The sequence below is a fragment of the Mesoplodon bidens genome, assembly GCF_964165515.1.
Source record: "Mesoplodon bidens genome assembly, chromosome: 5".
In the NCBI taxonomy this organism is placed as follows: Eukaryota; Metazoa; Chordata; class Mammalia; order Artiodactyla; family Ziphiidae; genus Mesoplodon; species Mesoplodon bidens.
The window spans coordinates 144,637,100-144,661,712 of NC_138161.1; the positions used below are offsets into that span (position 1 = coordinate 144,637,100).

Below are 24,613 nucleotides of genomic sequence, written 5' to 3' on the forward strand. Positions count from 1 at the left end.
CGCTCCCACGGCTCATACACACACTGAGAAAGAGAGTGCTTCTCTTGAACCCATGGTGTTTTGATTTTGTAATAATTAATTAATAAACAATAATTTAATTATGTACTTAAGTAAGTAATAATGTTTTCTTCTCTTCTCTGGCCCTTAAGAAGCTCAGAGCAGCATTGTTGCCTGCCTCTGGCAACTGGACTGGACTAGCTGTTTGTTTGTGACCAGCGTTTATAGCCCTCACCTGTCCTTTGGCCCAACCCCACTGTTAGTTCCTTTTTAAAGCATCTTTGTATACTATTTCAAGCTGTTTCTAGAACAAGTCAACACATTTCTTTTTCTAACCTTGCCATGCTGCACCTCATGTTGTGCACTTCATGAAACGCCATGCATGACAGCTGTTTGCTTAATGTACGTTCTCAATGACAGGTAGAGCTTATCTTGTAGTTATTATTGTCACGTGTAACGTTTAGGTTCTGGACTCAAGGATATTTTGCAAACAGACAAGCATCACCTATAGTTTACCAGGTGTTACATGTCTGTGTATGAAAAGGAAGGTAGAATTTTTTGCAGCTAAGCAGACATAATAGAAATACATAGCATTGTATTGTTTCTATTCAACAAGATACTTTCATGTTTACTAGGCCAGGCACTGTTCTAAGTGCTTTACAAATACTTACTTCACAAATCCTATGAGGTAAGTACAATTTTTATTTCCCCCACATCACAGATGAGAAAATGAAGTCATGGAGAAGTGAATTATTTTGCTCAAGGTCACAGGGCTACTAAGTGGCACAGCTAGGGTTAGGAACAGGGTTGTGCGCCTGCAGAGTCCACACTCTCTATCCCCAGGCGCTGCTAGAAAGAGCTGGGGCTTTGGGACCCTGGGCCAGCCACTTAAATCCTCCCTATCACGTGGGACAATGACACTCACTGCCTCCTAGACTTGTTGAAATCAAATAAGGCTCCATGGAAAGGTCATGTCCATCCCATAGTGGGGACTCATCTTTGTCTTCTTCAGCTAAAACCTGTGTAGAAATCCAAACACAACTTCACTAGAATCCAAGCCAAGAAGAATAACTCACCCAACAAAACATCATCCGAAAACCCCAAAGTAGACAACAGCACCCTTATCTTTTCAGCTAATTTGGGCACCCTGATCACCGAGAGGTTTTGTAAAATGTATTGTATATGAGGAAACTAACTCAAATTTAATTCTGACACATTTTAATATTTGGCATATCCTTTTTTTTTTTCCTGCGGTACGCGGGCCTCTCACTGTTGTGGCCTCTCCCGTTGCGGAGCACAGGCTCCGGATGCGCAGGCTCAGCGGCCATGGCTTACGGGCCCAGCCGCTCCGCGGCATGTGGGATCTTCCCGGACCGGGGCACGAACCCGTGTCCCCTGCATCGGCAGGCGGACTCCCAACCACTGTGCCACCAGGGAAGCCCCTGTCATATCTTTTTGAAGAATGAAGTTGAGAGATGAAATCACAATCAAATGTTCTGACAAATTCAGACAATCATTAACTACTTCAACTTTCAACAACACAGTATAAATTTAAGGACATACACAGCACCTCATGGTTCCTTAAGCGCTTCCAGTGACTACAGCGTCTGCCACTGTTCCTCCTAGTCAACAAGTACTATGAACATTCCAGAAGCAGGGGTTGTACCCTACATACTCTAAGTGGAAGCTTGGGACCGTCTGAAACTCAGAATCTCCTCACACCAGTCCACACTGGTACAGTATTTTCAGAGTCTGCAAAGCCCTCTCAGAAATATCTTTTCAGTAAATCCCCTCAACCCCATGAAGTATTATCCCCGTTTTAGAGGTCAGTACAGTGAAAGCTAGAATGGTGGTGATTTGCATCCACCTCGTATTTGCTTAGTATCTATTATGTGTTAGGCAGCCTGCTGACTGAGGATGGCCCCTGCCTTTGAGCAGTTTTCGGTTCAGTGGGAGAGACAGAAATTGAAGAGGAAGCACACACAGGGTGCCCAGCGCTCTGAGAGACGCACACACAGGGCGCTGTGAGAAACGAGGAGGAACTCCCCCTGGATGTACGAAAGCCTCGCCAGTCGAGGTCCTAAGGGCACGGGGGGCTGGGGTGGGTGGGTGGGGGAGCGTGTGGGAAGAGGGGCTGGCTGAAGGGACGGTGTGCACAAAGGCTCACAGGGAAAATGTGCTGCCTCTGAGGAAGGACATTTGTTCACTGCTCCTTGAACTGAGCACCAAGTGCTGGGCTTGTGTGGAGAGATGAGGGCTCCACCAGACTGCCAAGTCCTTCCCCTCAAGGAGCTTAATTCTAAAGGCAGAATAGACAATAAAAACGTAAATCAAGTACAAAATGACTGCAGAGTGCCGAGTACTATGAAGGAAATAACTCAGGGCGGGGAGCGGGAGAAGCTGGGAGAAGCGGGTTTTGGAGACGGCAGTCAGGGAGGCTTTGGAGAAAGCGCCTATGGCAGGCGCGGTGAGGGAAAGGGACCCCAGGGAAACGGCGAGCGCAGCAACCCTCCCAGGTTACAGCTGCAGCACTCGAGAGGCAGAAAGCAGGCCAGCGTGGCTGGAGCACGAGGGAGGGACGATGATGCCCTGGGTGACGGAGGCGGGCACGGGGTACTGAGGGCCTTGTAGGCGATGACAAGCAATTCCGATTTCAACTGAGAGCAGTGAGGAGCCTTTGAGGGCTGGACGGTGTTGAATTTACATTTCTAAAGGGTATATCCGGAGGCGCTGTAGAGAATGAATTCGTGGGGTCAAGGGTAGGAGTCCTCGTACCCATTAGGAGGCTACTGCCAGAACCTAGGTGAGTGACGGGCTGGCAGCCGTGAGGAGGGAAATGGTTGGACCTGAGATAGGCGGCAGCATGGACAGGACCTCCGGATGGCCTGGATACAGACGTGTGGGTAGGAAGGAATCAAGTATAACTCCTAGCAATTGGCACCCATGATGCTGTCCTGACACGGAATCTAAGCAAGAGGGAGAATCAAGAGCTCTCTCTTGGAAATGTTCAACCTAAGATGCTTATCAGACATTCAAGTGAAGATATTCCATAAGCAGTTCAATATGTAAGGCAGCAGCTCTGGGGAGAGGTCAAGATCAGTTCTGAATGCGGGGGTCACTGGCCTACAGATGGGACTAAAAGCTTGAAGTTGAATGGAACGGCCTAGGGAAGAGCATATTGAGTGAGAAAACCCACATCGAAGTCCTGGGGTGGGGGTGGGGGTCCTTTAGAAGAGGAAAAGCCACAAGAGTAGAATGAGACGGAGTGGCCATTGGGCAGGAGTGTCAGGTCAGAGAAGCCAGGAGAGGAAGAGGGAGAGGCCGAGTGTGTGACATGATGCTCAGGACTAACGAGGTAACCTCTAGAGCAGGAGAGCAGTTTCACGGCAGGGAGGGAAGTGGGGATGGAGAGGGTTAAGAGGACAATGGGAGGGGCTTCCTGGTGGCGCAGTGGTTGAGAGTCCGCCTGCCGATGCAGGGCACACGGGTTCATGCCCCGGTCCGGGAGGATCCCACATGCCGTGGAGCGGCTGGGCCCGTGAGCCATGGCCGCTGAGCCTGCACGTCCGGAGCCTGTGCTCCGCAACGGGAGAGGCCACAACAGTGAGAGGTCCGCGTACCGCAAAAAAAAAAAAAAAAAAAGAAGAAGAAGACAATGGGAACAGTCACTGCGGACAATTGTCACCAGAGATGTCTGCGTGAAGGGGAGCGAATGTGTGGAGCAGGAGACAGGGAGGGTGTGGAACCGAGGTTCTGTTTTGCTTTAAAGAAAGGAGAAATAACAGGACGTTTCCATGCTGATGGGAAAGATCCACCGAGAGGGTCGGATCACAGGAGCCCCGTCCTTGGGCGGCAAGAGCCCTACACCTCACCTTCTGGTCTCTACCTGCACATTCCAGCTCCTCTGCTGGATCTAATCGCGTGATGCTCTTGTGCCGGTGTCCTCCAGGGCAGCCAAGTTCTAAGTTCTGCTCGTCTCTCTCCTTGCCCTCCTCCTCCTCAGCTCTCCATGGCTTCAAATGCCCCTGCACCTTGAGAGCTCCATCTCCCCTTTAAACCTCTCCTCAGAAATGCAGATACCAAGATTTCCACCGTGTGTCCCCAGGCACCCACACTAACCCAGCCCCAGGCTCCACCCCCACCTCCCTCCTCCCCCTGTGTTTTGAGCAAGAGAAGGCTTCCTGTCAAAGTCCTTCAGCACCTTTACACACTTCGGCCCAACCTCACACATTACCAGCCCAGCTGGCTAATGAGAAGCAAAGCCAGTACACCAACCTGGATCACTCTGAGTCTGAAATCCATGCTTCCACTACATACAATGCTACTGCTCTCAAAGGAAGTTCCTATAGTTAGTTTATTTTCAACACGAACCATAAAAATCTTTAATTAGTCTACAGCTATTCACATTTAAGTCAGCAGGAGAAAGTATCCCTTTACGATAATAAATATTAACATGAGAAAAAGTCTAGCAAAGTGGTTTATTTACAAGTTATTGCTGGAAAAAGTCCATCAAACAAACCAGTGCAGTGAAAACACCTTAGAGCTAGTATCAGTTTCTCAGACTCCTCATGGCAGCTTTATTAGTACATCTCATTTTTATGGTTTCTATATGTTCAGCCTTTCAAAGAGCCGCTACTTCATGATGACAGTAACTCTTCGGTGTTTATTTTTATTTCCAAGTTCGTGATTTTTTAAGAGGCTACTTTAGGGCTGTGAATTGTTTCACTGTCTTTTCACTCTCTCTTTTTAGTTCTTCAATATGGGCGTCCAGGCGCTCTAGAATGTGATGAGACCTCTGTTCCTCCTCCTCCAAAAATCTTGTGACTATTGAACCAAGAGGAGACAGGGGCAAGGGACACTAGAAGAGAAACACAGTTTGACACATATAAGTTGAAGAGATATTTCTAAGACACATTATGCATGATATTTTCTAACGAGCAACATTAAAAGGTGACTTTTTAAAAAATGCTTTCCTCTGAAAGCATTTGTATATCCTTCTATACCCCAGAAGAGAAATACTTAATGCCGATTATTTCAAACACACTTTTAAAATCTGAATGTTACTTTTGTTTTAAAGCATAGAAAATCTACCTATAATAAATTAGATATCAGTTAAAATCAATACTTTCCTTCTCCCAAATTTTGAGTCCACAGTGCCTTATCTGAAACCACTGGTTTCAGAATTTAGATTTTAGAAAGGTCACATGTACCAAATTCAGTCAATCCTCACGTGCAGTAGCTATTTTCTATGAAAGTCATCTCAAACACTGAATTAATGAATATTGAAACACTGCTCTTATGGGAGACACACACACACACACACACACACACACACTTCACATAGACTATAATCCTAACTCCTAAAAACAACTCATCCAGTAGATTCTATTTTCTTTATTTTACAAAAGAGAAACCATGGTTGAGAGTGTTTAGTGACCTGCCCGAGGCCACCCCACTGAAGGGTGCCAGAGTTGGGGTTCCAACCCTGTTCAACGCCAGCATCCAAGCTTCTTGCACTGCACTGTGCTGTCCCCCAGGGGCTCCGTCCTCTGGGTGTCTCAACTCAGCACAAGAGCTGAGACAAGAGGGCAAAGTGCCACCTTGACTGACCTCAGCTGGAGACATGCAAGTCCAGTGACTCAAATTTTGTGCACCTCTGCACACGTTCACGCATGACTGTGGATGTGCTCGTGAGCACTGCTCAGGGGTTACAAACAGTGTAGAGAGTAGACGAATTCGCAAATACAGACTCATGAGGGGTCAGAGGTAGCTCCCATCATCAAACACGTTGCTATTTCTGAAGTAAAGTGCTAAGGGGGATCAATAAAGTCTATATATACTATCAGTCCAGTTCAGGCCAGGTGAGGTTTCAGTGCCAAGTAAGTTTTGCTGACAAACGTAGGAAGAAAGTTAGTTGTCAGGACTTTTTTGGATTTCAGAATTACATATGTTACATATATTTTGACAACTAAAAGAAAACCTTCCCATGGACTTGTTGGCACATTAAAAAGTCAAAAATACTGAACTTTCCACAGGTATAGGACCTCGGGAGGTTGATGGGAATGCATGGCCAGAGGCGAGTGCTTCAGCACAGAAGGTAAAGAAAAGATGGTGGAGTGGAGTCCTCCCAGCAGCTGCAAGAACAAGGGGCCAGTCCATGTGGAAAGGCAGCCTCTGTCACCAGGGCCACCACTGTGTGGCCCCCAGTCCATGCTCTAGACACGTCAGATGCGACTCCTTCGCCCGCCTCTACCCACCTCTTTCCCTTTCCAACCGTTCCTTTTCTCCTTCCCCACTGTCTATGCCCCAGGACTATTCTGGCAGGCAGAGATATTCCTTGAACCAATCATCCCAACACAAAATTGACCCTCTCTGAAAAAGGCAGGAGTGGAGTTTCCCATTCAGGTTAAAAAGAAATGAATACCTATAACTTATGTTATATTTCATAAGATGCATTTTGAAAAGTAGTCGTGGCCAACAGTGTCTTCACAAGCAAAACCTTTAAGACAGAAATAATTGAGGATAACAAAGGCTGCTTAAGAGAGAGAACCAGTAAGGGGGGTGGGGGGGAATACTGCTCCGCCTTAAAATAAAAAATAAAATCAAACTAAATAAACTTAATAAACTAGTAAGCTCAGCAAGTCTCCATACCAAATATATAAAGTCTTCTTGGTCATTTATACTTTCAGAGACAATGTCAGAAGAATTGGTTTCATTTGTATCGAGCACTGAAGGCAGAGAGTGAGTTTTGCACAGAAAGTTAGAAGGCAGAGAGATGGTGGAGCAGCAAGGGCTGATTTGATGACTCGGGGGGCTGAGGCCCCTGGACACAGGCTCTATGCTATCCAACGCTTGTCCTTGAGTAGAATGAAGACCTGCTTCGTAGTGCTCAGCCTTCATCCCATCATGCTTGCGCTGGCCACTGGTTGGCCTGGATAGCAGATTAGAAAATAAAACAGATAAACATTGTAGCAACTTTCCTCTTTTAAAACATACTTGTTGAAGTTCACTTAAACTCACAGGACCAGGCTAAGAAGGCTGTAATTTTACCAAATGAGCAGCCCGCTCCGACCAGATGGTCTTTCCCTCACTCCTGCCCCAATCCCCGATCCCCACTGCCAGGCCCCCGCCCCCCACACACTTACAATACAGCAAGGAAGATAAGCAAGCTGCCAGGGTGACCCCGTGTGGTTGGTGCTTAGGATAGAGGGAAGCACTGTGCAGAGAGAAGGCCCTTATCTTCATTTGGGGAAGAGGTGGGAGTGGGGGTGAGGGTGTCAGCAAAGGCTCCTGGTAGGAAAACGTGTAAGCCGTACCGTAGGAGCTGAAGCCAGGTGGTTTTTCACTGAATGCTGACTTCTTAGGTAACCGTCTATCATTAGTTGACCAAAACTACAAAAGAAGCTTTTTACAAAAAGCCAACTTCTACTTCTTATGGGGCAAGTGGGGCCCGAGAGGCAGGAGGCGGCATGAGCAGGCTCAGTGGAACAGGCTGCCGTTTACACCTACATCCAGAAGCCTCGATGAAAGTGCTTAGAACCCCTGCACCTCTTAACCTAACAGCTTTACTTGTGCACGGTGTACTTCAGGATTAAACAGAGTCCTTTGACAAAGGTTTAATTTCTGTAAATTATTCTCAAAGAAATGAGAATTATATTATAAAGATATATATTTTAAATAAACTATGAAGAAATTTTACTTGAACTCCGTGTTCTTGAACTCAGGTACTCTGCTGTGTGTTGGTTTAAAGATCCTGTCATGGTTTTTTTTGCAAATCTGAGTAGAAATCTCCAGCTGAGCTTTGGTATCCATCAAATCTTCCTGTAGTTGTTGATTTTCAGACACTAATTTATTTAATGCCTCAATACAATTCTCCTGGAGGTCTGCTAGTGAAACCTCTTTTGCCTAATAAAAAAGAATACTAGAGTCACTTAATTTGTACAAGAATAACTTGTAATCTGTGATACTGCTGTTGGAAAATTACTTTCAGCTGTGACTAGTTAATCTATGGCTTTACTCAGGAAAAAGTGAAGATTTGGTTTTGGTCCCCTAAAAGAGAAACAACGTTCTGTTTCTTACAGTAAATAAGGGCAGAAAACGAGGAGCACAATGGGCTTCCCTGATGTGCCAAGGAATATCCAAGGAACTGGAGGAAGGCTGGATCTAGGATGGAAGAAAGCTACAGATGAGAATCAAAAACAGGGAAAAAGAAAGAAAATAGCAGCCACGGATTCTTCCTCAAGAAAGAGAACATTGAGCTCAGTGAAATAAGGCAGACAGAGAAATCCAGATACTGTATGTTATCACTTAGATGTGGAATTTAAAAAATAAAACAAACAAATATTACAAAACAGAAACAGACTCACAGATATAGAACAAACTAGTGGTTTACCAATGGGGAGAGGGGAGAGGGGAGGGACCAGATAGGGGTAGGGGTTTAAGAGGTACAAATGCATGTATATGTATAAATAAATAAGCCACAAGGATATATTGTACAGCACAGGGAATAAAGCCATTATTTTACAATAACTCTAAATGGGCTATAATCTATAAAAATACTGAATCATGTTGTACACTTTAATATAATATTGTAACTATACTATACAATTATACAACTACGCTTTAACTTAAAAAAAAAAAAAGCTACTGATTAAAAAAAAAAAAAGGAAAGAGAAGGTTGAATAACCCCAGAATACCTGTGGAAGAAAATCAAGAGACCTATTTCAAAGAAAGACATTTGGACATAAGGTTCTGAAAAGGAATTGTGGCTGGCAGGGACAACTTTTAAGTAAACAACTCCCTGGTCTTAAAGACTTTTACATAATGTTGGCACCTATTCTGGTATGTGAAATAAATTTGGACATGATAAGGCAGTATTCAAGGATAAGGTAGGTATGACTACTCTGATCTGGTCTGAATTCTGTGATTATTTATTGTTCTTCAATTCTAGGTGTTTCCTGGTAATATAGTACCTAAAAAAATAGAGGTCTGGAGCATTTTCTTCTAATGACAAAATATTTTTATTAGCATTCTGAAAAATTATGGTTATCTTCTTTGGAATTTAATTTGATGTTTAGCTTGGTCTTTTCTATAAAGAACTTTCCGAAAATAAGCTGGTAAACAGTGGTTTGACAAACAGAATTTACCTAACAAAAAAATAAATCTTAAAATACAACCACTTAACTATCTGTTCTAGCAGTGACAGTAAGTTACAAAATGCTAAAATCTCAAAAAAAAATTTGCAGGATATAGGAGTTAAACTATAAACTACTGTCAATTTTTTTTACTGTGGTAAATACTTTATCAGAGCTATTGCTCTTACTATTAAGATAATTAGATACTTTTATTAAAAGTTATTTAGCTAAAATATTCATTTGTAAAAGTAATATCACCTTCCTCCATGGTAAAATGCAAAATGGCACTTTCTAATAATTGTTCTTAATACGTACACCACGTTTACACTGTGTGTAACTTCAAAACTGGAGGAAGTATATGCTGCTAACAGGATTCTCACCAGCCAGAGTTTGATGTCTGATGTCATTAAATATATTTTTTAAAAGAAGATAATGTTTGCTTTTGCCAGGCAGGCATCTTTTAAATTTTTCTCAAATTTATTATTTTATTATCAACAATTACAGAAAATGAGTGTGGAAGGTAATATAAAAAGTGCATAGCAAGCACACACCTTGCTGTGTAAAGAAAGGACATTATCACTACTGTTAGATAGAGGTTTCAGGAGAAATTAGGCTGAACAGATTCTCTGGTCTTTGTCTGGCTTACGCACCCCTGAGAGTTCCCAACTCTTAAATATGAATAGGTAATCACTGTATAAGATAAGATTCTGTCAATCAGCTATTGCCAAATCCTGAGCCTTCTGAAGATCCTGTGGTGCAAATCAGATTGGTTCTTGGTTTTCTCCACCACTAGCTTAGTATTGGGTTAAATCAGGGCATATAAAGTCATTTTCCTCCCTCCCTCCCTCCCTCCCTTCCTTCCATCTTCCCCCTTACAAAATGTTTAGTTGTTGTCTCCTCTCCCACTTTTTCCATCCTTGTAGGTTTGTGCTTTAAAAAAAAAAAAAATTCCTTTCATTATAGATTTAGAGGGATTTGGGGAGGGAGCAAGATTAGATGTGCACATTCATCTGCCACCTTAAATGACGGCATAATATTTCCTAGTATAGAGAGTCATGATTAACCATCCCTCTATAGATTAACATTTAGTTTTTTTCAAAATTTTGGATATTGCAAACAACACTGAAATGACCGTTTTTATGCCTTTGCTCCTATAGGATGGGTTCTTTGGGAATGCAAACTGATATGATCTTTCTGGAAAACAATGATTATCAAAATCAGAAAAGTACATGACTCAGGACTTTATAGGCTACATGTATTTACATACAGTTTAATGGATATTGCTAAATTGCCCTCTAGAATAGCTATGTCAATTCACTTTCTCATTAACAGAGCACTGAAGAGCCTGTTCCTCTATATCCCTGCCAACACTGGCTATATTGGATTTTAAAAATCATTGTCAAGCCAATAAACAAAAGAAGGTTTATTTCTTTTGTTTTGATTATTAGAGGGGTGTAACTGCTTTTCTTCATTACTGGATTTTTGCATTACTTCTATGAATTATCTATTTATGTCCTTTACCCATTTTTCTACTGGATTCCAATCTTTTTATTATCTTTACAGGAAATCCTTATATATTAATATTTTATATTAACCTTTTATCTGTTAATAGATTGTTTTCCTCTAGTCTATTAGTCTTTTTTAATGGGGTCTTTTGTCATCCAGAAATTTTATATTTATATGTTGTAAAATTCCTTATGTTGTAAAATTCTTTACGGTTTTGTGATGCTAAGAGAGTCTCACCCTCTCAAAATATTATAAAAATGGTCCCCCGTATTTTCTTTTAGCTGAAATAACATATTCATGTAGTTTTTTGCATGTTCTCCCATGCCAGCCTCCATAATCCATGAGTGTGGAACTAAAACTACTTAGGAGCAAATAGGGGCATTATGTGACCATGAATCTTTGGAGGCACACACTCTCTGGAAATACAGAAAAAAAGAATTTCTACAGTCTCTGGGCATTTGACCTACATCAAGAAAAGATGGGTCAGAACAGATGGGTCATTTTGAAAATTATAAAGATTTTATAACAAAATAGTTCAAAGAGCATCCACACAGTTTATAACTCACTGTTAGCTGATCATGTTCTCTGGTTTCACAGCAGTTTGTTTACATTTCTTATCCTCCCTACTAGATTACCCTCAATCTTGTAAAGGCAAGAATCTTACCTTAATTCATCTTTGTGTCCATTACACTGTCTACTAAAATACTTTGAACATAAAAGGTTCTAGAATATTTGATGAAATGAACTATATCTTGTAGAAATATAATTAAAACCAAATTATTTAAAAAATCATATACTTTATAATGAAAAGATATTGTGAACACAATAATTTCAGTAATAATAATAACAGCATCAAACATTTATTGTGTATTTACTAAATGCCAGACACTATGCTAAGCCCTTTACATACATTCTCCCTATTAAGAACACATTATGTATTTTATCACATACATAATATATTTTTAAATCTTCCAATCGCTGGAGTGGAGAGTCATATTTTGCTCACTCCCACCACTGTCTTGACGTCTTTTCATTTGAGAAAGTTTTTGCAGAAGGATCGTTTCATAGTTTGATCTTAACTTTCTCTTTACAATATCAGTATTTACAAAGTGATTTCTTTAAAGGCTTGGATAGTAGAAAAACTTAAGTTTCTATTTATGTACCTCATGTAAACCCAATTCCAATTTCATCACCATTTCAGAAAGACGATGATTTTCTAACTTGAGTGACTCCAACTGAGCCAAAATCTCCTGAGAAGGGAAAAGCAAAAAACAAATAAATGTAACAAATAAATCAAACGCATCTTATAAAATTTTTCCACATGTAATTTTCATTAGGCGAGGTCACACTCTTCATTCATATATACAAATACTTTCTGAAAGGTTGTTGAAAAGGTGTTTCAACATTAATTCATATGCATGCAATTAGAATACTATTCTAAGAAGATGAATCAGGCACTGGTAACCCCCAGCACTCCTCTTACTGGCCTCCACCTCCAGCATCATGTGGACTGCACTCCTTTCATAAGGTAGTAAGACTTATTTTCAGTCCTCATTCTCCTTAGCTTTTCTGCTTAGTCATTCCTACTTGAAAAGATTCCTTCCTTCCCTGCCTTCCTGCTTCCTTTGTGAAAACTACCTGATTTCCTTCCTTATTGCTACCTTTCTTTTTAGCTCCATTCCAACACCTTTTTACCCTAAATGAGTAGATTCCTAGGTTTGGTGCAAGTCTCTCCTCTTCATACTCTATGCCTTCTCGCTATAATATCAAAGTCTCTCAGGGTTTCAAATGCCAACTTCATGCAAAGATTTCCGCAGCTAAATGTCTTACCTTGATTTTAATCTTGAACTCCAGGCCTTCTGTGGAGTTGACTACTAGATATTTCCATATGGAAGTCCAGCCTTTATCTCAAACCAGTGTCCCATCTGCCAGCTCGCCTATTTTATGTACCCTTTATACAAACTCATTATCCTCCTCAAACCTGCTCCGTACCTTTTCTTTATTTCACTAAAGAGCATCACTTTCTATTCAGTTGCCCAAGCCAGAATCCTGAGTGACATCTTTTCCTAACTCTGTCTAACTCATTCTCCTGGTCCAATCAAATACAAAGCCCAGTCGATTTTCTCCAGAATGCATCCATTTCCCTCTGCCTCCCTGGCGCAGCGCTCGGGCCACAGTCTCGCTGCCGTGGCAGCATCCGAGTGGTCTCTTTGCCTCCTCACTTACTCTCCACACGACAACCACAGAGACCTTTTACTCCTGCACAGGGTGGGCAGGCCCTTCAGGAGCAGGTCACTGCTTCCCAGTCTAATCCCTGACCACTCGCCCTGTCTGAACTCTGGTCTGTCACAATGAACGTGGCACAGCCTCGATACACACCCTACACACCACAGAGAGGGTCTCTTCACTTGTCTCACCTACTCTCACCAATCTCCACTAGACTGCTTGTTAACCAGCCTACCCTTAGCCTGAAGAAGAGGGCTAACAAAAATTTACTGAGTTAACTACTATGGAAACTCTTCCTTTCATCAATTGAATCTTCAAAAACAAACTTCAAGGGCTTCCCTGGTGGCACAGTGGTTGGGAATCCGCCTGCCAATGCAGGGGACATGGGTTCGAGCCCTGGTCCGGGAAGATCCCACATGCCACAGAGCAACTAAGCTCGTGCGCCACAACTAATGAGCCTGAGCTCTAGAGCCTGCGTGCCACAACGACTGAGCCCACGTGCCACAACTACTGAAGCCCACACGCCTAGAGCCTGTGCTCCACAACAAGAGAAGCCACTGCAATGAGCCCGCACACCGCAATGAAGAGTAGCCCCCGCTCACCACAATTAGAGAAAGCCTGCACACAGCCACAGAGACCCAATGCGGCCCAAAATAAATAAATTTAAAAAACAAACTTCAAATAAAGAGAATTTTGTTCTAGTTTCACCTTGTGCTCTACTTCCTTCTCTTCTGCCTTCTGCATCTCTGCTTTGAGTTGCTTCTCCATGTCAGAGGAAGAACTTCTGGTGGAAGCAATAGTGATATCTCGCTGATGTAACTCTCGAGTTAGCTGGGAGATCTCCATCTTCATTCCCTCTAGTACAGAACTGTAACTCTGTTCAGCCTGCAAAATCTGTTCTTTCAACTACAAAGAAATAGAAGGCATTAAAAATTAAGAGAAGACAGGTTAGATAGAAAAATATAATAATAAAGTAATTTTTACCTTACCTCAAGACATGAATTTTTCCCTGATTAAATCTGCAGAAAATTAGCAATTTACCAAAGCTGCATATCTGTACTGATGGTCAGGTGGTTGTACCCACAATTACCTATTAGATCTCAAAACAGGGAGAGATGCCTTACTCAAATGCTGAGAACCAGTATCAAAGTCGAAGCCACATTGTTTAGAGGACAGCACCTGTGACCTTCATTCTTTTTCTAGTTGCAAATCTAAAAATTTTGCTTATATACTTTCCTGGTCCACAGAAGACAACAAAAAGGCAAGAGGAAGAAAGGGGCTAGAAGTAATCTCAAAGAAGTAATAAAAAATATGAGTCAACAAACAGGACAGCCAGGGCCCACTAACATAGAGACAAACTCTGCACACTTCAAATGCCAATGAGGATATAACTACCCACAGCACAGAAGAGAATACACATCCATCACCACCTGTGGTCAGTAAGAAAATATTAAATGCCAGCTCATATAATATGTTCATGTGCTTGTGCAAGCAAGAAGGTGCGTAGCTTCTAGAAAACTTTTCATCAAGGCACATTTAAAATAATGTTGCAGGGCTTCCCTGGTGGCGCAGTGGTTGAGAGTCCGCCTGCCGATGCAGGGGACAGGGGTTCATGCCCTGGTCCGGGAAGATCCCACATGCCGCGGAGCGGCTGGGCCCGTGAGCCATGGCCGCTGAGCCTGCGCGTCCGGAACCTGTGCGACGCCATGGGAGAGGCCGCAACAGTGAGAGGCCCACGTACCGCAAAAAATAAATAAATAAATAAATAAATAACGTTGTAGAGTTCAAAGGGGCGGGCTTCAACTATCTTGAAAATACTTACACTGCAACCCTGGGGATGACACAGAAAGACACTCTCCTAAGAACCTTCCAGGTACTCTCTACTCGTGAGCATCAAATGGCCTCTGGGTTATACTTTTCTCTCATTAAAAATAATTCCTGTAACCTCTCAACCCACAGCTCAGTCCATAAACACAAAGGGCTTTGCGATCCCAGGCATGCGGACCTTTACCTTCTTAATCTCAGCCCTGTACTCATTGTTATGCACTTCCATCTTCTTCAGTTCTTCATATTTTTCCATTAGCTCTTGGCTCAGCTGTTTACATGTTGTACTCACAGATTCCAAGCTGTATGACAAAATTAAGGTCACATATTTAAAATAAAACAAACCCTGAAACCCACAAATTGAGTTACCTAACCTATTTTCTTGATGTCCAAGAAATACACTTAAACATTACCTCCCACCCCAAAATAAAACTAATTTCCGATTTCCTTATCACTGGAGGCAGCTAAATCCAATTCACACTTCTGGAGATACTTTTGAGTTCTGTGTTTACCTATATTCTTTTTCTATGCTTAGAATATTACTGGTTACAAAATTCTAAAGATTATAGCAACTTAGGTAGTTGTTTTCTCTCTAGTTGTACAGGAGCTGCATCATAATCTCAGTCTTCACCAACCTAATTACAATCCCATCCTACACACAGCTGCCAAAAGAATCTTCTTCAAAGAGTTTCCAACTTGTCACCCTTACTTAAGAATCAACCACTCATCAGATACAAGAACCTCAGGGGCACCATACCTCTCTTATCTCACAGCTCGTATCTACTAATAAAGTCTTTTTTGCCGCTAAATTGCTAGGCTTTACTGTCTGCCATGTGCCATTTGCTAAGCCTGACTTCTTGTCTCTTCACACACCATCCCCTTGACCACACAGCACCTTCCCCTCCTACCAGGCAATGGATAGTCAACACCCTTTCAAGAATCAGATCAACATTTACCTGGATAGAGCCACACTGACCCTCATTCCTTAATTACCTTAAAAACAGTCTATTTTCAATTGTTAGAGCTTGAATGTAGACATTTTCTAGAATTTTCACTTTAAATTGCTCTTAGGTCCTTTAATGTGCACATTATGTTTCTCGAACTACAAATTCTATGATTAAAATAATGTCTTTTACTTCTTACCTCCCTCTAACCTTGCCCACCATACCCTTATGCCCTGTATCATTTGGTTCCAGACCGTTCAGTACAGGCTTAATAACTATCTAGGTTGTTTCACCCACACAGCCAACTTACCAGACAAGCTATCGTTCAAAAATACCATCTCTACAATACAACAACACAAAAACAATCACTTAAATTCCTCCAGTTCCTGTTTCACGGAATATTCTGTTCAAACTGAACAACACAAATAAGCTGTCTAAAAGGGTTCATTTTTCTACTTGCCTTTTGATACAGAAAAATAATTTTGAAAGTCTTTGTTTTATTACTGAACACTGGTATTTGTATCCATTTATTCCAACTTTACCTATTTCTAAAAATCCTAGAATGCTTATTTATTTGGTACTTAGAATGTGACTATAGTGTGTCAAACACTGAGGTAGAGAGAGAAGAGAATCGGATAATCTTGTCCTACCTACAGATGGGAAAATCGAGGCCTAAAGAGACTAAAGTGTCCCAGGTCACAATGCAAGAGGCAGTGTGTCAGAAACAAGAGGCAAGTCTTCAGAGCCTGCTGAGAGCATAGCAAAACATGTAAAAGATCACTAAAAAGTCAATCAATGGAAAATCAGGATAAAAAAATGTAAATATTAGTTCTAATGTCAATAAGAATACTAAGCTTTGGGCTTCCCTGGTGGCGCAGTGGTTGAGAGTCCGCCTGCCGATGCAGGGGACACGGGTTCGTGCCCCGGTCCGGAAAGATCCCACATGCTGCGGAACGGCTGGGCCCGTGAGCCATGGCCGCTGAGCCTGCGCGTCCGGAGCCTGTGCTCCGCAACGGGAGAGGCCACAACAGTGAGAGGACCGCGTACCGCAAAAAAAAAAAAAAAAAAAAAAAAGAATACTAAGCTTTTATTTTATTCAATCTAAAGTATGCAAATATACCTCAGTAATGACAACTAAGAATATCTTAGGTATTCCAAGGTGAGAAAGAAATAAAGCAAAAACTCTGTGTGTGTATGCATGTATATTTAATATGTAAGGAAAATATTTAGTGGTTTGCAAAAACAAATAAAAGATATATTACTTAAAGATAGGACAAAAAATTTATTACTGTACTTAAAAGGGTAAAATGGCAATTTTTTGGTTATCTGTTTGCCTAAAGGCTAACAGTTTATTTATTTTATTTTTATCTTCTACACAGCTGAAAATACTACTGTACAAATGACCATGATTTACGTTTAAAACAAAATATCAAACTCTTCCCAATCAGAAGGTTCAGCGGGATGATAAAGAAAGTTCACAGTATGGTGATACAAATGAGCTGGGCATGGTATAGCATAAGTCAGGGTTCAATCAACACACTAGGAAACATCAACAGCATTTCAGCACAGAAGGAAGGAGCACCATGTGTCCAGGGAGATCGCCCCAAGAACAGCTCCAGTGATGTGGCTGGTAGAAGGAAAGGCTGCCTAACTGAAGGTCTTCTGCACAGGAGAAGTGTGAAGACGTACAGTCAGTCAACAGAGACACCTCTTTTGAAGAATTTGGTTTTAAAGGACAGCAGAGAAATACAGAAGTAACTTGACAGGGGTACAGAATTAAAGGAGGATTTTCATTTTTTTCCCAAGATGAGGAATATTAAAACATATTTTATACTAGTGGAAATGATTTAGCAGAGATTAAAAACTTGATGATGTAAAAGAGAAAAGGAGAAGCTGCAGAATCAGTATGTAAGTGGAGTCTTAGGAGCACAGACGTCATCCATTGATTCATTCACTCTAACAGATTAAGGACACAGACGGATTGCAGGCTGACTGGGAGGTTTGGTGGTAAGAATATTAGGAAGTTCTGCTTTAACTGAGCTTTACAGTTCTCCTTTAATCTCAATGAAATAAGAAGTTAGGCCATTTGTGAGTGATAGAGAGAAAAACATATTTTCACTTGTTATATTAGCTTACTTTATCAATACGATGATTGAAAACAGTTTCTAACAATTTGAGTGTTTCTGAAATGTATGTAATTACCTACCTGCCTTCCAGACGAGTCACTTCTGCCTGCAGAAGTTCTTCACTAGTGTGGGTAAAATCCAGTCGGGAGAGCACATTCTCTAAGTCTCCCTGCCCTTGAGAGGCATACCTCCTTTCTGCCTGAGACTCCTCCAGTGACCTATGGGAAGACACAGGAGGACTGTTAAAGGCCTTGTATCTTTGCAAACAAAAACAACACACAGCCAGTTCATATTTCCCAACTCTTTTTGGTAATGAAACTCTTCAGAACTCTTCAGTTTGTTTCCTGATTTACGAAAAAACAAAACAAAACAAAAAACTGGGAGAGTAAAGAGGCAGAGATGATGCTTCTAAAAAAGTCGGCAACAGTTTACTCCTTTCTCAACTGGGATTTGGCCTGTTTTTCAAGGGAAAAAGACAAAATGACAAAAATCACCTTGTTGTCACTTGATACCTTGAGTCAAAGAAACTGAAAAGTTATAGACAAAAACAGAAATGTGCACCAGACTTAAATTACAAACTTCAGAGCAACAATTCATACACAGAAACAAAATTAACTTTAGGATTTTTAAAGGGCTATCTCAATAGCTGGCTTATTGATGGTATTGATGATAAGCAGCTACTAAACATGACCTGTTCTACCAAGGAAGGGAGGCCTCCCAGGAGACGTAGACTATAATTCCTTTCACGTTTGCAGTTTTGGCAAGGGTATGGATTGACAAAAGGGTTCCTAACTTTCTAAACATCAGAGTCTCTTGGTTAGGGGACCCAAACTGCAGGCAGAAAAAACTAATCATACAATATTTTCTAAAGATATAAAAATTTAACTCAGAAGTTAAAACTGAATAAGAAAACCCATAATATGATCAAACACAAAAATATGAATATGCAATATTAAAAATGGTACTTAATGCTAAACCACCACATGGCTAAGATTAATAATATTTAAGATTAAATATACCTTATGGTCTCTACTGTGTGCTGAGTGTCAGTTGCCTTTAATTTTGCTTGTAGCTTCTCCTTTTGTATTCTTGTCTCACACATGAAATTTTCTTGAGTCTGAAGAGCTGCCTTCAATTCTCTCTTTTCTTCTTGCAGAACCTGCAAAAATACTCAGAAAAAAAGTCAGATGTTATTAAATTTTTCTATTTCATAAGAAAAGGTATCCAGGGAGACAAACTGTAAGTTATACAACAGGCACCATATTAATAAGGCCTGTTATTAATACCTGATCCTGTTATTAATATCAATATCTATTGACTACAGAGTAGGGAAGAAACCATAGGTTTTAGAACCTAGTTACAGGTTCATTAGTCTCTCTTAAAACACACATACACACATTTCCTCAGTTACAGTATATTACAATTTAAAAACATACCTCTAACAGTTTTTCAGATTCCCTCAATTTTTCTTCTTTTTGCTGCTGCTCTTGCATAATAGTCATATTGGTTCCAACCAAGTCATTGACCCTCATGGTGAGGTGCTCTATTTCCAACTCATTGGCACAGATGGTGTCATTGGCCCGCTCCAGCTTACTGCTCAGGTGCTGAATTTCCGACTGGCTGGACAGCTCCACAGACTCTAATTTTTGTTTCTGATTGGCAAGCTGAGCCTAGAAACACACAAATTACCAACTGGTAAAAGTGAAAAGGTAAAAGAATAATCAATGAATAAGGAAAACTAAAATGAAACTGAGTTTTACTTCCATAAATACATATAGCATTAGCTCATTAAAAGTATATAATCCATTCATGATAAAAATAATTTCCATGATAAAAACTAGGAATAGAGGGGAACTTTCTCAATTTGGTAAAGACTATCTATAGAAACCTTACAGCTAACATTATACTTAAAGGGGGGAAACTTGATACTTTCCCACTAAGATCAGGTACAAGGTAAGGATGTCTCATCACACCACTCCTTTTCAATGTCACACTGGATATCCTTGTTAATGCAATAAGGCAAGAAAAGGAAATAAAAGGTATACAGATGAGGAAAGAAGTCATAAAACTGCCTTTGTCCACAGATAACATGATCATCTATGTAGAAAATCTGAAAGAATCGACCAAAAAAAAAAAAAATCTCCTGGAGTTAGTAAGCAATTATAGCAAGGTTGCAGGATATAAGGTTAATATATAAAAGTCAATCACTTTCCTATATGTCAACAATGAACATGTGAAATTTAAATTAAAAACACAATACTATGGGCTTCCCTGGTGGCGCAGGGATTGAGAGTCTGCCTGCCGATGCAGGCGACACAGGTTTGTGCCCCGGTCCGGGAAGATCCCACATGCCGTGGAGCGGCTGGGCCCATGAGTCATGGCCGCTGAGCCTGCGCGTCTGGAGCCTGTGCTCCACAATGGAGAGGTCACAACAGTGAGAGGCCCGTGTACCGCAAAAAAAAAACCCAAAAAAACAAAAAAACCCACAATACTATTTATAGTAACACCTAAAGGAATTACTTAAGTATAAATCTAACAAAATATGTACAAGATCTATATGAGAAAAACTACAAAGCTCTGATGAATGAAATTAAAAAACTAAATAAATGAAGAGATATTCCATGTTCATGGAAACAAAGAATCAATCCTGTCAAGATGTCAGTTCTTCCCAATATTATCTATGAATTCAACACAATCCCAATCAAAACATCAGCAAGTTATTTTATGGATATCAACAAACTAAAGTTTATATGCAGAGGCAAAGGCTAAGAATAGCCAATACAATATCAAAAGAGAAGAACAAAGTTGGATGACTGATGTTACCTAACTTCAAGATTTACTATAAAGCTACAGTAATCGAGACAGTGTAGTACTGGCAAAAGAACATACAAATAGATTAATGGAACAGAATACAGAGCCCAGAAATAGACCTTTATAAATATAGTCAACTGATCTTTGATAAAAGAGCAAAGGTGATACAATGGAGCAAAGATAGTCTCTTCAACAAATGGTGCTGGAATAACTAGACATCCACATGCAAAAAAATGAATCCAGACAAAGGCCTTACACTCTCCACAAAAATTAACTAAAATGGGTCACAGACCTAAATGTAAAATGAAAACTATAAAACTCTTAGAAGATAGCATAGGAGACAACATAGATGACTTTGGGTACAGTAGGAGATAGAGGACCTACTGAGGTAGGAGATAGATGGACCCCTGGGCTGGACAGCTGGTGTCTGCAAGTGAAGTAAAATTGAAGCTTTGTTCTCACCCAGCCACTCCAAGGACAAAGCAAGAGGCAGAAGCTGAGCTCTGCTGAAGTAAAAAGATGACTAGTGCTGAGGTCAAGGAAAACTTCCCTGTCTGCATATGTGCAGGAAGGCTCCTTGGGGGTCCAAAAGAGAGGGGGCACCACCCCATAATAAGTGTGGACATATCCCTACAGGCCGCTGCAGTGGGATCCATCTTACCAAAAAGTTGCACATGCATCTTGGCGAGGGTCCTAGGACCAGTCAGGTGAGAAAAAAGAAACAAGGTAACTGGCCAAAGGTAAACAAAGACCTGGAAGAACTGTCCTACATAAGGGATTTAAATCAACTCTTTACCACACTCCTCATTAGACAGGATGCACATACTCTCTCTCTGGGTGTGTATTTATGCCTAGATTCTGACTTACTGCACTGCTCATTCAGGATGACCGCATTCCTCTCCTGGTGTGTATTTCTTTTTTTTCTTTTTTTTTTTTTTTTTTGTGGTACGTGGGCCTCTCACTGTTGTGGCCTCTCCCGTTGCAGAGCACAGGCTCCGGTTGCACAGGCTTAGCAGCCATGGCTCACAGGCCCAGCCGCTCCACGGCATGTGGGATCTTCCCGGACCAGAGCACGAACCCGTGTCCCCTGTATCAGCAGGCAGACTCTCAACCACTGCACCACCAGGGAAGCCCCTGGTGTGTATTTCTGCCTTGCTTCTGTCTTAAATAAACTGCTTCTGTGTGCTCTCCCACATGATATGCTGTGTCTCTAATAATAAACTTTGTACCTGTTTTTACAGTTTTTGCCTCCTTGAAACATTCTTGCTTTCAATGGGGGTAACAGCCAGGGCCACAGTGCTTCTAGCCTCTAGTCCCTGGTGGTCTAGCAGCTAGGATTCCTGGTTTTCATCCAGACTACCCAGGTTCAATTCCTGGCTAGGAAACTAAGATCTCTATTCAGGACCGCTCACCGCTATCTCTCCGAGATCAATATCTTTGTAGACACAACACCAAAGACACAATCCCTGAAAGAAATAACTGACAAGCTGAAATTCATTAAAATTGAAAACTTTTACTCTGTGAAAGACAATGTCAAGAGAATGAGAAGACAAGCCAGGTCTGGGAGAAAATATTTGCAAAAGACACACCTGATAAAAGGACTGTTATATAACATATAAAAAGAACTCTTAAAATTCAACAAGAAAACAAACAACTCCATTAAAAAATAGGCCAAAGACTTGAATACTGATGGCAAAAAAGTATTATATATGAAAAGATGATCTATATCATATGTCATCAAGGAAATGCAAATTGAAACAATTATATATCTATTAGAATGGCCAAAATCTGGAACACTGACAATAGTAAATTCTGGCAAGGATAAGGAGCAACAGGAACTCTCATTCATTGCTGGTGAGAATGCAAAATGTTACAGCCATTTTGGAAGACAGTCTGATGTTTTCTTATAAAACATATTCTTACCATATATTCCAGCAACTGTGTTTCTTGGCATTTACCCAAAGAAGTTTGAAAATGTATGTCCACACAAAAACCTGAATATGGATGTTTAAAGCAGTTTTATTCATAATTGCCAAAACTTGGAAGCAACCAAGTACGTGTGGGGATAAATAAACTGTGGTATATCCAGACAATGGAATATTATTCAATGCTAAAAAGAAATAAGATATCAAGCCATGAAAACACATGAAGTAGTCTTAAACTCATATTACTAAGTGAAAGAAACCAGTCTGAAAAGGCTACATACTGTATGATTCCAACTATACAACATTCTGGAAAAGGGAAAACAATAGAGAAAATAAAAAGATCAGTGATTATGGGGAGGGTAGGCAGGGGAGTGATGAACAGGCAGAGCACAGAGGAAATTTACGGCAGTGAAAATAATCTGTATGATATTATAATAACGGATATGTTTATGGATGGATGGACAAGAGACGCTGCCTACCTACTGAAAAGACAGCTGCATTATTCTGCCTACTTGTGCAGAAGCTTAACTATATCCATGACTCATCATATAGGAAAACTGGATTTATCTCTTATTTAAAACATAGGAAAAAGGAACTATAGTGCATTATTTTATTTCTTACAGAAGTGCAGAAATTAAAATTGTTTAGAAGTCACTAAACCACTTAAATTTCCAGGTCAAATTTTCCTCTCTCCCCACCCCAAAACATGTTGCATGTAGTTAATTATTCTGTTTTAACATTCTTTTTATGAAAATCACACACATTCCAATGATTCAAATTGACCACAAAAATGTTTACCTGTGGGAGGAAAGGAGTGGGGAGAAGAGAACTGTAGAATTTCGTTCCTTCAGGAAAAAGGTGCGTGGAGGGGAGGATGGGTTTGTTCTCTCATCAACTTTTGGACACTCCCTGAGCTAAAAGACTCAACTAAATACAGTGCATCTCAAAGTTTCCTTCTATGCTTTATCTACTGAGTTACATACCAATAAGACCAGTTTGGCAACTGTCTCATGGACCTGCAGTAACAGTTCCTAGAACTTGGATGATTTTTTAGGCTATCTATCCCAGCTATACTGGTTTTTAGCTCCCAACTTTCTAGTTTTCACACATTTTAATCCAACATCCTGAAAGGTACTTCATCTTCACACTGAAGATAGACATAAATCATTTGTGTAAGTAAAACTTCCCTTATTCTAAATATTTTTAAAAGGTAAAGCACACAATTTTATTTTAGAAATTTAAGTGGAAATGTCTCTGGGAAATCTATCTGTTGTGGATTTAAGGATTTTATTGTGAATAGTACAGGGCCAAAATCCTATATTGTGGCGCATAAAGTAGACGTTCAACAATGCCCATAAGCCAGAAAGAGGGTGGGAGGAGAAAGGCAAAGAGGCAGATAAATAGTGTTTATATAAATTACAGATCCAAGATTCCAGCACAAAGATTCAAAACATTTTACCAGATTCCTGCAACAGTGTGAAAAAAGAACATCAAACAGGTTTAAATGCAGAAGAATAACTGCCAGGATACAACTGTCTCCAAACTTTTAAAATACAATATAAACTACCCACCCCCAACAAGGGGAAATCTTACATAGAATTCTGTACAGAATAAATAACTGAAGACATTGGATGAGGATGATAAGAAAGAGCCCAGCATGCCGAACCTCCCAACCCTACTTTAAAGTGCACAGCAGCCCTGGGGCTTGACAGAACATAGCTAGAAAACCACTGCTCAACTGGACGCTCCGGATGAAAAGCAATACATAACTGCAAAACACTAGCATTCTCTTTTTGACACTGTTAACAGATATTTAACATTATTCAGTTCAGATCTGTGACCTTAAAGTAAACTGGTATTGAAGTTATAGTTTAACTAAGCTATAGTTTAACCAGCTGGCCAAGATTTGATACTTAAAAACAAAACAACTAGTTTTGTGGCATCAAGAACATAGCTTTCTTTTTTTTTTAACATCTTTATTGGAGTATAATTGCTTTACAATGGTATGTTAGTTTCTGCTGTGTAATAAAGTGAATCTGCTACACGTATACATATATCCACATATCCCCTCCCTCTTGCATCTCCCTACCACCCTCCCTATCCCACCCTCTAAGTAGTCT

The 24,613-nt window shown here is 40.7% G+C and overlaps 1 protein-coding gene across 15 annotated transcripts in view; it reads right to left on the minus strand.

Annotated features, from left to right (window-relative positions):
- Window positions 1-4,337: 4,337 nt before the first annotated feature.
- Window positions 4,338-24,613, minus strand: part of CEP63 (centrosomal protein 63) — a 76,097-nt gene continuing 55,821 nt past the window's right edge. For 11 of the 15 annotated variants that reach the window (XM_081234624.1, XM_081234620.1, XM_081234623.1 and 8 more), the window contains 9 exons: window positions 19,194-19,427; window positions 18,777-18,916; window positions 17,838-17,975; window positions 14,875-14,989; window positions 13,572-13,769; window positions 11,801-11,887; window positions 7,697-7,902; window positions 6,649-6,928; window positions 4,338-4,855 (listed from right to left, as the gene is read on the minus strand). In XM_081234624.1, coding sequence (XP_081090750.1) covers window positions 4,697-4,855; window positions 6,649-6,928; window positions 7,697-7,902; window positions 11,801-11,887; window positions 13,572-13,769; window positions 14,875-14,989; window positions 17,838-17,975; window positions 18,777-18,916; window positions 19,194-19,427 — 1,557 coding nt within the window. In that variant the 3' untranslated portion in view covers window positions 4,338-4,696. The remainder of the gene's footprint in view (window positions 4,856-6,648; window positions 6,929-7,696; window positions 7,903-11,800; window positions 11,888-13,571; window positions 13,770-14,874; window positions 14,990-17,837; window positions 17,976-18,776; window positions 18,917-19,193; window positions 19,428-24,613) is intronic. The other 4 variants (XM_081234617.1, XM_081234619.1, XM_081234621.1 and 1 more) reach the window with 2 other exon arrangements.